At 46.8% G+C, this 12341-nt stretch overlaps 1 protein-coding gene across 1 annotated transcript; it reads right to left on the reverse strand.

The window, feature by feature from the left end:
• Positions 1-6171: 6171 nt before the first annotated feature.
• LOC117470837 (putative nuclease HARBI1) lies at positions 6172-12123 on the reverse strand. Its single transcript, XM_034115720.1, has 3 exons — positions 11802-12123; positions 6343-6689; positions 6172-6180 (listed from the first exon to the last, which is right to left on the reverse strand). Exons 1-3 carry the CDS (start codon positions 12121-12123, stop codon positions 6172-6174), a joined length of 678 nt encoding a protein of 225 aa, XP_033971611.1.
• Positions 12124-12341: the final 218 nt, after the last annotated feature.

Here is a 12341-nt window from a genome sequence, read left to right on the forward strand (position 1 = left end):
ATTTATTATCGGCGAGCCAGGTGCAGATTCTGCCGAGCTCGGAGCTGAGGGTTTTTTCAACCTGCAATCTGCTCCTGTCAGAGACCAGCAGGGCTGAGTCGTCCGCGAACAGGAACAAGTTGCAGTCACATGCTGATGACATGTCATTTGCATAAATTAGGAACAGTAACGGACCTAATATGCTTCCTTGTGGAACACCACAGCTCACTGGGAGGGGGGGGGACAGAGTACCGTTTACCTCCACCATCTGTTCTCTCCCCTCCAGGTAGGATTGCATCCAGCTCACCGATAGTTTATCAAAACCAATTGCTTTTAGCTTGTCAATCAGAATGGGGTGATTGACAGTGTCGAAAGCCTTTTGTAGGTCCAGCATCACCATGCCGCAGTATTTACCCTCGTCCACCTCTTGTTTGATGTGGTCGTTCAAATAAAGAAGGCATGTGTCAGTTCTAAAGGATGTTCTAAAGCCAGATTGAAATTCATAGATTAGTTTCTTTTCTGCGAGGTACTTTTCGACCTGTTCATATACTATTTTTTCCATGACTTTCGAGATGGAGGTAAGTATAGAAACAGGGCGGTAGTTGCCTGGGTCCAATTTGCTGCCCTTTTTGTGCAGGGGGGTTACTCTTGCAATTTTGAAGTCTTTGGGTACTTTTCCCTGTTTTATGGAGAGGTTAATTATGTGAGCTATGACTGGTGAGATGGCGGTTGCTGTGTCTCTGAGGAATTTGGAGGGGATATTGTCGTGGCCAGTGGCCTTGTTAGGTTTGAGGGCGCTCAGTTTAATGAGTACCTCTGCTGTTGTTACCCTTGCTAGACTGAAATCATCTTTGCGTACCCCTAGGTTTTTGTAGTAGGTCATGATGTGATCTACTCCAAAAAGCCCTGAGTGGGAGGGTAATTTATTTACAAGAGTTGTGGCTATGTTTGTGAAAAAATGTTCAAGTACTTGGCCACATCCAGTTTGTCTGTGATGAGCCTGTTATCTGTCTTTATGTTTAAGTTTGAAAATCTCGTTTTGAGTTTTTTACTGCAGCCAAGCTGGTTATTGAGTAATTTCCAAAGTTCACGGGGTTTATTTTTGTTTTCCTCAGTTTTGTCATTGATGAAATTCTTTTTGGCAGTTTTGATCATGGAGCTTACGTCATTTCTTAGTCTGTTTCTTTCAATTTTTAGTTCAGTCACGTGGGCCTGGAGTTCACTGCTCGTGCTTTTGGAAAGCATTGACTGACTTTTATGAAACTCAGAGCATTTTTTGTCTCTGGTTTTCATGGCGGTCAGTATGCCGGAGTGCATCCACGGCTCAGCGCGATTTTTTACCCTGGTTGTTCTTAGGGGGGCCAAATCATTGAGTATTGCAGAGAATTTGTTTTTGAAACCAAGCCATGTTTCTTCAACTTGTGTACCACTGAGCTCATCTGACCAGTCCAGGCTCTCCAGTTCTAGGTTAAAGGCCTCGCTAGAGTAGTTTTTGAGGTCTCTAGATATGACTGTTTTGTGACAGCCGGCCTTTTGTTTTAGCTTTTTGCGGGTACAGAATATCATATAATGATCACTTAAACCGCATGCTATAACCCCTTTACTGGAGATCCTGGACCTGTCAGAGGTCAGAATGAGATCAATGGTAGTTTGTGTTGTTTCACATACCCGGGTGGGTTGGGTGATTAGCTGGCTGAAGCCGTGCAGATCACAAATCCTACTGAAGGACTTGAAGACGGACGTGTCTTTACGTTGCATATCCGTGTTCCAGTCTCCAATAATAATTGTCTCTACATCCCCCACATCAGCCAAACACCCATCTAATGTATCATAAAAGTCACTCTGTTCCGGTGGTCTATAGATTGTCCCGACTATTACAGATTTAGCATTGTCAAAAAGAATTTCAACCCACACAGATTCAATATTTTCATGATGCAGGTCAGTACGGTTTTTGAAATTGGTGTCTTTATGTATGTACATGCAGACACCACCTCCATTCACGTTCCTGTCCCTTCTCACTACAAGATAATCTTCAATTTCAATCTCTGAATCTGTAATGGAATTGTCCAATTTGGTCTCAGAAAAGCATAATATGCTTGCCTTACCGTTCATGAACAGTTGCCTGAGTTCAGCCAGTTTGTGTCTCAGGCTGTTAGTGTTCAGATGAAAAATATGTAGTCCATTTTTGTTGTTTAAATGCATAATGTCGTCAGCTTGCAGATATTTGTCTTTGTCCGTTACAGCAAACGGCTTGCGGCCTGCCGTGGTGCTTGGAGCGGTGGGGTGGTGGGGGGGGAGGGAGGCTCCGTTGTAGCTTTAGCCGTCGATATGCTAGCAGGGTGGCTAACAACATGGTGGATATTTGTTCCCTCGGATCTCGGTTCTCTTCCTCTCGTCACTGCCTCATGCGTGTCTGTCTGCCGAGGCGTCCCCGGGGGAATGTCGAAGTCTCCGTTGATTCCTCGGTCTCCGCTGTCTCCATGGTCTCTGTTGTCGTCGCGTAGTTGTTGCTGTAGCGGAAGAGATGCTAGTTGTGATGCTAGTTGTGATGCTAGCTCCTCGAGCCTGCAGGAATGGCTTCTTGTCTGCACCGGGCCCGGATTCAGATGGATGTCTCCCGCTAACAATAAGACCAAGACGATCATACTTCTTCGGTCTAGTTTGCCTGACGGGGGTAAGTACTTTCGCGTCGGGTTTGCAGTTAATAATGCATGAATGCTTGCACTTCCAAAAGCGAGGTGTTTCCTTTCCCAGCCGTTGAGAAGGTAAAAGTCATTGTGGTTCATTTTATCCCTGCTTTCACTACTCTCCTTCTCTAAGTGATGTTGCCTCATTGATGAGTTGAGGTAGGAGTCCATAATCCATATTGTCAGGAGGATGAAATATGTAAAAAATCGTGAGGAATAACCTCCAAAGCGGGAGCTCTCGAAAATGCGACCACTCATAGCGAAACCGGAAGGAGTGATATGTTCCCAGATACTGGTCTTAGGCAGGTAACTGGCAGGTAGTAGGCAGGAAGCAGTAAGCTGGAGTCTGAAATAAGATGCTCCATCTGTAGAACCAAAACGCATTAAGACAGGAAGCAGGTATAAAAGTACAAACAAAAAGCGAGCTTTATTTAAAAAAGCTGATACAAAAAGAGGGGGACCAGACCAGAGGCCTGTACTACGAATCCAGTTCAACATACCCTAGAAATGTTTGAGTTATCTGGCTTACCAAACCCAAAACAAACGCGATCTCGCTAAGCGGTCCTATGACGCTGGTCATCTACTCGGTAACTCAAGCCAGGTTTGCCCTATCTAGTAATGAGCGTGTTCACATAAAAGGGGCGGTATTTGGAGCATTCGACCAATCGGAATAATGGAGAAGCCTAGAGCAACATATTTCACCGCGGACGAACACACCGTAATTATGAGCAGATACGAGGATCTAAAACATTATAAAGGCCAAAAGCAATACGCTTGCGGCTGCCAAAAGTCGCAAACACAGTTGGCAACAGATTGCAGACTCCGAGAATGCGTAAGTAAAATACGTCCTATGTAACAGGGTGCACAGCTGCACATCTTTAAAAAGTGTATTGGATGCACAGCAGTCATGTTCAAAAATAAATCCGGCGCTTCCAGATTAATGTTGTAGTTTATCTGATAAATAATCATTAAAATACCAAATTGATCATTGAGTGGCAGCCTTTTTTTCTTTATAATATCATCGCCCGAGGGTCACAAGTGGACTTTAACCTGTTAAGCCCGAGAGACCCCGGTACCGGGGCACTGCCGCAACATCTTGCAGGAAACAGTGTCTGAGGGCATGTTCATTTAATAAACTATGAATGTTTTATATCCATGTAACGGTAAGAAACTCATCTAACTGATCATTTTTTTTTTTTTTCAAAAAAACCCCCACAATGCTAACGCTGAGCCTCTGAATTAGCAACGAGCGAAAAATGCTAACAGATTACTGCACCGAAAATCACTCACAAAACTTTATTATTTATCTTTTCTCCACATCCATGACATCGTTTCACATCGTGAGGTGACACTGAATCACTGAATCATACGAAATCGCGACGTTATAAACAAAAACAGACATCAAAACATGTGGCGCTAGGTAACTAAAAATGCTAACATGGTTACCTTGTCTCTGTAGTCTGCTCCAAAGTGGTCTTCAATGGCATTAAAACGATAAAAAACGCTGCTGAAGTTAATCCATAGGTTAATCAAATGTGTCTGTGTCCCTTTGAAATGATTTCTGATAATCCATGAGCAATAAGACTGCTTTTCCGTTTCTAGATGTCAGAGCGAGAGATAGATTCACTCTCATGCAAAACTACATGCGCAAAGCCCTCACCTTTTTGTTTTACAACGTGTGTGTGTGGGGGAATCCCCCTTCGATTCTATTGGCTCTAACGGTCAGAAAGAGGTGTCAACCATCAAAATCGACAAAGGGGGGCCAGAGATATGGAAGAAAAAAAACATTTCCACCCAAATTACCTCAGAGGTGGAGTTCTTTTGGCTAAACCTCTATAAAAAGGTCAAATGTCACTTGTTTTGCATCAATCTTGATACAGGGTACTTATTATATGTTGTACTTTGGATTCCTAAAGCTTTTAGTCTACCTTACCATCATCCAAGGGTAGTTTTCACTATAAGTAAAAAAGAATCTTTGGACGGACACTATAATTTACAGTTTTTTACTATGTAAAATCTGAATTTTCTTTAAAATAAAAAACATCTATATTGTTCTGACTTTTCTACATCCAACTCACAGGTTTATCATTACTTTGAGGAAAAAGATTATTAATTTAACCCTTTTAGAAGGGAAGATATGGTCATTTGTTCTGGGAATGTCATTTTCGAGCCTGAGACCTGGAAAACAGGATCAGGGCTTAACAGGTTAAGCCTAATATTTTTGTAATCCTTTTCATTTATAGTATTCTTTTTAATTCAAGCTGTACATGACATTTTTTGTTTATTTTTTCAGATGTAACCCAGGCGAGTCTAAAAGGACCTGGGAACAAATGAAAGTAAAATATAAGAACATCATTCAATCTTGTAAGTTTCCGTCTTTTGAGATCTTAAAAATACAACTACAATTTGGTATTGCTTCAATTAGTCTGTGTTTCATAACTGTATAGGAAAGCGGTCACATTTTTTCCCAATTCTTGCAGCCAACAGGGAAAAAAATGACAAGAGGAAGAAAGGAGGGGGCCCTGCTCCGCCAGATTTCACCCCTGCCGAGGAGCTTGCCCTCAGCAACAATGAGGGTCGGCCCTTGATGGTAGGGGTGGAAGGGGGGGTCTCTACTGACCCTGGTGGCAGCCGCTCCCACCACATTTTTATACAGGGTATGAGTCAGGGAGCTTTAAACAGCTGGGATGCTATAAAACACAATTATATAATATATCTATTTTTGTGGGAGTAAGTGACATGTATTTTATTGTTCTGCAGATGATGGGGAGAACGTGGTGTTGCTGCCCCCCCCCAAATCACCCACTACCTCATACAGAGGTAACGTAACCTTTGGTATGTCACCTATATGGTCGCTGAATATGGATAAAATAGACCATTTACATTTCTTCTTTTTTTCAGGAGGGCCTAGATGATGATGAGACGCTGTCGGTCTGCTCAGAGAGAGCTCTGGCGGTACACTTTAGTATTTTGTTACCAATGATATGAAGTTTTCAATTTGCCCTAACACAGACAGAGAGGGTGTGGACACGTTGCTTTAATGGTGGTGGTCTGCACATGGGACAAATAACTACTCTCCATTGAAAATATATTTGCTTTGCTCAATTTGCAGGAAGAAGGAACTCTTCCTCTCCCGCAGCCTGTGCCCTCGACGTCTAGGCCAATGTCATCACGACAAGTAATGAATTAAACTACATTTAAAAGTATAGTCAAGTTTAAAATTGTCAGCTTTCTTGCTGTGAGCTATGCTTGAATGTTAAAGCAACATATATGTGTTTCATGTGTTTCAGGCTGAAGCAGACAATGTGAGGGCCCTTTACAAAAGGACCCTAGTACAGGACATCAAATTAAAGGGCCTACAAATAGAGCACCGAAAGCTTTTAATAAAAAAAAAAACAAGCTGGAGTTGGAAAAATTGGAGAGAGAAAGACAGTTCATTTTGTAACATTCAGTAATTTATTTTCAAGTCAAATGAAAGGTGCATCATAGGTGACCTTTAAATCTTTTAGGATACCTAAAAGAGAAATCCCTTTTTTCTTTACAGAAAAAGTAAACCAAAATTATGTTTTTTTCTCTTTTTCCTTCAGGAATGGGTGAATAAATAAAACAAAAATCATCCAAGGCCTCTCTCTCTCTGTGTGTTCTTTTTTTTTAAAGCAAATAATAAAGCGATAGCTTCTCTGACAGCCCTGTCAGTAGGGTAGTCCAGGGTGATGGGGTCTACCACATCAGGAGGTTGGGGGTTTGCAGGAGGGGCCCTCTTCTTCCTCATTGTGGCAATGTTATGCAGCACAACACATGCCGTTATGAAGCGGCAAGCTCTTTCAGGGGCCACTCTGAGCCCCCGCAGGCAGGTGAATCGGGCCTTCAGTATCCCAAAAGTAATTTCAATCCTGACCCTGGTTTTGGCATGGGCCACATTAAAACTGGTTTGTGGCCCTTCATCAGGGTCAGGATATGGGGTCATCAAGAAAGGCTGGCAGGCATAACCCCTGTCCCCGAGCAGCACTCCACTGAAGAGCCCTGAAGATAAAGGAACATTTCCATAATAAGTACCACAAAAGGCAGTTTAATGGCGCATTTCCACTACACGGTCGGCCTCGGCCACGCTCGGTACGGCTCGGTACGGCTCGGTACGGCTTGGCCGCGTTGGGCCTTAACAGGGCCGACTCACTTCATGCTGCGCTTCCATTACAGTTTAGGAACTGGGGTAGTTACTATAGTAACGCAGTGTAGGCGGAGCCGTGACGTCATCTTCAATGAGAACTCCAGAAAAACAACACAGCCGTTAGCTGTTAGCACTCAGAGCTCACAGCTCCTTATATATGTTCAGAAACTCGACAAAAGTTAAACAAGTACACACCACAGACTGCCTGTGTCATGGTGAATACAGTCGCTGCTTTATTTATGTTTGTATAGGCCGTTGTTGTGAGTGTGGACGGTCGGAGCATATACTGCGTTAGCTTAGCCAATCTCCATCTAGAAAAACACGCATTTTAAAAGGTTTTTCGCCTGCCGTCTGTCTGCAGACTTGACAAAGCATTAATTCATGGTTTTTACTAACCGGTATCAGTATGTTGTTACTTCGGCATCATTTTGAAACGTGTATTACAATTAAATCACGGTCAAATATGTCCATCTTGTTGTAGTTGTAGCCCCCTTGCCAGCTATCCTCTCTCTAGTTTAGCATACTCAGCCCGACTCAGCCCTGTTTGTTGGCCCCGATAGAACCACAATTTTGTCGGGCCAGAAAAGAGGCCTAGTTACGGCCCCGGGCCGGGCCGGGCCGTAACTAGGCCTAGTGGAAGCGCAACCAAAAACGGGCACGGCACGACACGGCACGCTTAAAGCGAGCTCCGCGCTGTAGTGGAAATGCGTCATAAGAAGCACAAAACAATAAGAATGAACAGTTGCCATACCCTCACACATACCGTCACATGTGGCCTGCAAAAGCATTTGGGGTTAACAATAGCCTACTTCCACAATAAAAGTCCAAAACCTCTAGAAGGGTGGGCGGAGGGGGCCCGGAGGAGGGACGCACAACCAGGGCCAAAAGGGTGGGTGGAGGGGGTCCGGAGGACGGGCCCGGAAGGGGTCCCGGGCGGACGGCCTGGGGGCAAGGCAGAGTCCAAAAAGGGGCGAAGGCCACAGCGGGCGAACTCAGGGGCCCGGGCATGAGAGCGAAGGCAGCGGCTGGAAGAGTCAGGAGGCCGGGCTCGAGGGCGAAGACCACGGCTGGGGAACTCAAGGGGCCGGGCTCGAGGGCGAAGGCAGCGACTAGAAGAGTCAGGGGGCCGGGCTCGAGGGCGAAGACCGCGGCTGGGGAACTCAGGAGGCCGGGCTCGAGGGCGAAGACCGCGGCACTCAGGGGGCCGGGCTCGAGGGCGAACAAGAAGGCAGCAACGGGACAGCTCCGGAGGACGGGCAGGAAGGCGCTGAGGGGACAGCTCCGGAGGCCGGGCAGGAAGGTGCTGACGGGACAACTCCGGAGGACGGGCAGGAGGGCCATGACGGGACAGCTCCGGAGGACGGGCAGGAAGGCGCTGACGGGACAGCTCCGGAGGCCGGGCAGGAAGGTGCTGACGGGACAACTCCGGAGGACGGGCAGGAAGGCGCTGACGGGACAGCTCCGGAGGCCGGGCAGGACCTGTTGTCGGCCGGACAGGAACCGGAGCCGACGGAACAGGCGTAGACGGGATCCTGGACATGACATGGACCGGTGTCAACGGGACCCCGGACGGAGCAAGGGCCGGTGTCGACTGGACCCCCAACGGAACAGGACACAGAGTTGGCAGGACCCCCGGTGGAACAGGTGTCGGCGGGACCTCCAACAGGACAGGACACAGAGTTGGCAGGACCCCCGGTGGAACAGGTGTCGGCGGGACCTCCAACAGGACAGGACACAGAGTTGGCAGGACCCCCGGTGGAACAGGTGTCGGCGGGACCCCCAACAAGACAGGATCTGGTGTTGGCAGGAAACCCGGAGGAGCAGGTGTTGGCGGGACCCCCAACAGGACAGGATCTGGTGTTGGCAGGAAATCTGGCGGAGCAGTAGTCGGCGGGACCCCCAACGGGACAGGACATGGGGTTGGCAGGACCCCCGGCAGAAGAGTAGTCAGCGGGACCCCCAACGGGACAGGACATAGGATTGGCAAGACCCCCGGCAGAAGAGTAGTCGGCGGGACCTCCAACGGCACAGGACATAGGATTGGCAGGACCCCCGGCAGAAGAGTAGTCGGCGGGACCCCCAACAGGACAGGACATAGGGTTGGCAAGACCCCCGGCAGAAGAGTAGTCGGCGGGACCTCCAACGGCACAGGACATAGGGTAGGCGTCGGCCGTAGAGCCAACAGGACACGAGGTGCTGGAGTCGGCCGGACCACCGACAGGACACGAGGGGCTGGAGTGGGCCGAACCAATGACAAAACCCGGGGGGCTGGCGTCTGCCGGGGAGCCAGTACTGGAGCCGAAACTGGAGTCGGGACCATGGCTGCTGGGACCGGAACAAAGGCCGGAACCATGGCTGTATGGGCCGGTTCTGGAGCCGGAACCATGGCTGTGTGGGCCGGTACTAGAGCAGGCACCATGGCTGCTGGGCACGGAACCGGAACACGGAACCATGGCTGCTGGGGCCTGTACTGGAGCCCAAAGCATGGCTTCTGGAGCTCGGGCTGCTAGCCTGGACTTGCGACTCCTTCTCTTATGAGCCTTTTGGAGACTCCTTGGACCTCCAAAAGCCAGACGAGTACCCGAGAACGGCTCCTGGACAGGAGCAGGAAATGGGGAAGAAGCAGGGGTTGACTCCAGACGGAACACACCGAGACGTATGGTGTCAGGTTGGGAATTGGGAGGCAGGGGGCTAGCATGCCTGGGGCTAGCAGGCCGGGAAACAGGTTTGACCTCAACGCTACCAAAAAAGTCCTCAATCCACTCGGGTAGTAACTCCCTTAACCAGGGCCTTGAGGTTACTTCTTGGCGTGCCGTAGAAATGATAGACTGCCTCTCTTCACTACTGGAGGCATATCGAAAGTCATTCCTCAAGCATGTTAAATTGTACGTCACCTCGTACAAGCTGTCTGCTGGGTCCATTTCTGGTCGGTTCATTCTGTTAGGTAGCGTGGAAACGGTAGGACCCAAATGCAGAACAAAAAGAGGTAACAAGTCTAGAAACAAAAAATGAGCTTTATTTACAAAGCTGATGAGAAAAAAAGCATGGCATGGATAACATGGGTAGCACTAGGAATAATCGTGACCAACATGGAGGGAGACAGGAAAAACCAACAATGAACCGACAAGGCACACAGGGGAAGACAAGACTAAATACAGAGAGGGGTAATCACAAGACAAGACACAGCTGGGGTAAGGGAGGCAGAAACACAAGGGCAACAGGTGAACACAATCAGACAATCAGACACACCAGGGGTCCTTCTCAGGTCGATTAAATGGAATCCTTGCGTCCCTCACTTGCGTCGTTTCCCTGCGTTTAGTCCCTCCCACCAGGGAAGCATGGAGAGACGCAAGGAAACCACGAGAAGCAGGGAAATGAGTTTTAAGAGCAATGGGACGTCCTTTCCTCCGGAGCGTCACGTGAAGCGACGTCCGTTTGTGATGACGCCGCACAGCTGTTCGTCTGACAGCAGCTCTGTCCCCGTTATTTTCACAAACACCCCCGCCTCTGTTAGTACACATTTACTGACACAAACATGTGTATCATCTGTTGTAGACCCAAATACATTAAATAAAATAAGAACTCATTCTCAAAAAAGATAAACGCCATTCTTAAAATGTATAAACGAACAATAGTTGATTAGAGTGCACAATAGAAATAAAATAATAATTCAGAGAAGAAAAGAGATATGTTATCTATCAAAACCCAGTTAGATTAACATTCATTGCATGGATTGCACACTTTGTTTGTGTGGATATGTAGCAAATGAACATGTTAAATAGCACTTAATGACTGACTGAATGGAAATGACAATAAATGAAAATGTAAAACGAAAAAGCGATCATGAAAATGTTTCCAATAAATGAATAAAATAATTTTTGACCACTTTGTTGTTCATATATATCACATATTTGTAACTGAATTATGCATTAATTGAAACAAAACACAGTATAAACTGAGGAGTGAGTCCCGTGAGTTTCATGTGTTTTCTTCACTCCGCTGGGAAACTCTGCTCTCATGTCAAGAAGCATCAGATCAGTGCATGCGCTGCATCGTCCAATCAGTGAGCGATACACAGTAAGGGGGCGGGGAGAGTATCTGAGGATTTCACCGGAGGATGGTCTGGTGGTTCCTCGGTTATCGCTCCTCCATTATCGCTCCTCGCTCCTCGATCCTCGGTCCTCCGGCAGAAATAAGAGCCATGGGACGCTACTCAAGATGGCACAGACAAATCAACTTCCGGTGAGACCGAGACCGAGGAGCGAGGAAATGAAAAATAAGAGAAGTGAAACGCAGCCCAGGGAAACTAACGACAGGAAGGCAAACACAGGAAGAAGGAACAGAGAAGACACAAGGAGGAAAACATTTCAAAACAAAGGTGGAAAATGAAAACATAAATACAAAACCGTAACACCAACACTATAAATTGAAGGGGAAGGGGGTTAAAGATAACACCATTAAACAGTTACACAACATAACAGACATAATATCGATAGCAGCGTCCCTAGCAACCACCTTGGTAACAATGAAAACGTTGTATTTACACAATTTCCTGAAGTATTCTTCGTAATAACTAGCAAACTAAAGATCATGTACATCCACTGCACACATAATCTGAAATAACAACTCATATTTCTCGCATCAAATGACATCAAAACGCATTTTAATGGCCAAACTAACCTTAAAATAGGCATTTTCTACCGAGAATAAAACGAAGGTCGGCCATGTTTTTTTATTTCTGCGGAGAGAAAGTTGAAGATCACGTGACATAGACGCCAGCCATTGGAAATGAATGGTGAAAAAAAACGTAGGGATCCTACAATTTCAGAGGCGTTTTTGTAGAAATACTACGTCCCAAGTTGTGGACCAACGTAGTTATTACACGTTTAGATGTGAGACTGGGTTGGGAAATACAACAAAGGACTCTGCGAGCCCTGTCAGAGCATGTGCGACCTTATGAATAGCACTGCAGACTGTATTCTTGCTTAGGTTCTCTGCATCACCCACAGCATAGAGAAAACTGCCGGTTGTAAAGTAGCGCAAAGCAATACATACAGTCTGCGGCACTGTAAGTGCACAACTCCGACGTGTGGCATTAGCAATATATGGCTCGAGGAGCTGACACAGATAAGTCAGCCCTTCTGACGAGAACCTGTATCTTTCATACAAATACTCTTCAGAGAAAGCCAAAGGGTTTTGTCTGTCCCTAAAGATCCCCTCCCGCCTGAGAGCGCCTCTCAAAATTCTCGCTCCGAGCTCCACAGTGTCATCGACAAATGGCGATGTCATTTTCACAGAGATTTCATTGGTCGATAGGCGGAGCTTTTATAAACTGATCTCTTATCCTGGAACCAAACCTGCTCCGGAGCAGGTTAGCCGTTCAGCATAAGTTACCGTGGAGATCTACCCCGGTAAGAAGTGAACCAGCGTCGTAGGACCGGAAACCCAGAGTTTCCCTGAAATTAGCTCACTAAGCGAAAATCCGGCTTCGTAGTACAAGCCTCTGG

The sequence above is a fragment of the Trematomus bernacchii genome, unplaced genomic scaffold, assembly GCF_902827165.1.
Source record: "Trematomus bernacchii unplaced genomic scaffold, fTreBer1.1, whole genome shotgun sequence".
NCBI lineage: Eukaryota > Metazoa > Chordata > Actinopteri > Perciformes > Nototheniidae > Trematomus > Trematomus bernacchii.

Coding starts and splice junctions, on each gene's coding strand:
- LOC117470837 (XM_034115720.1), bottom strand. CDS start 12,123: ATGACATCGCCATTTGTCGATGACACTGTGGAGCTCGGAGCGAGAATT. Junction 6,690..11,801: donor AAGCAAGAATACAGTCTGCA/GTGCTATTCATA, acceptor CTTTATCTTCAG/GGCTCTTCAGTGGAGTGCTG.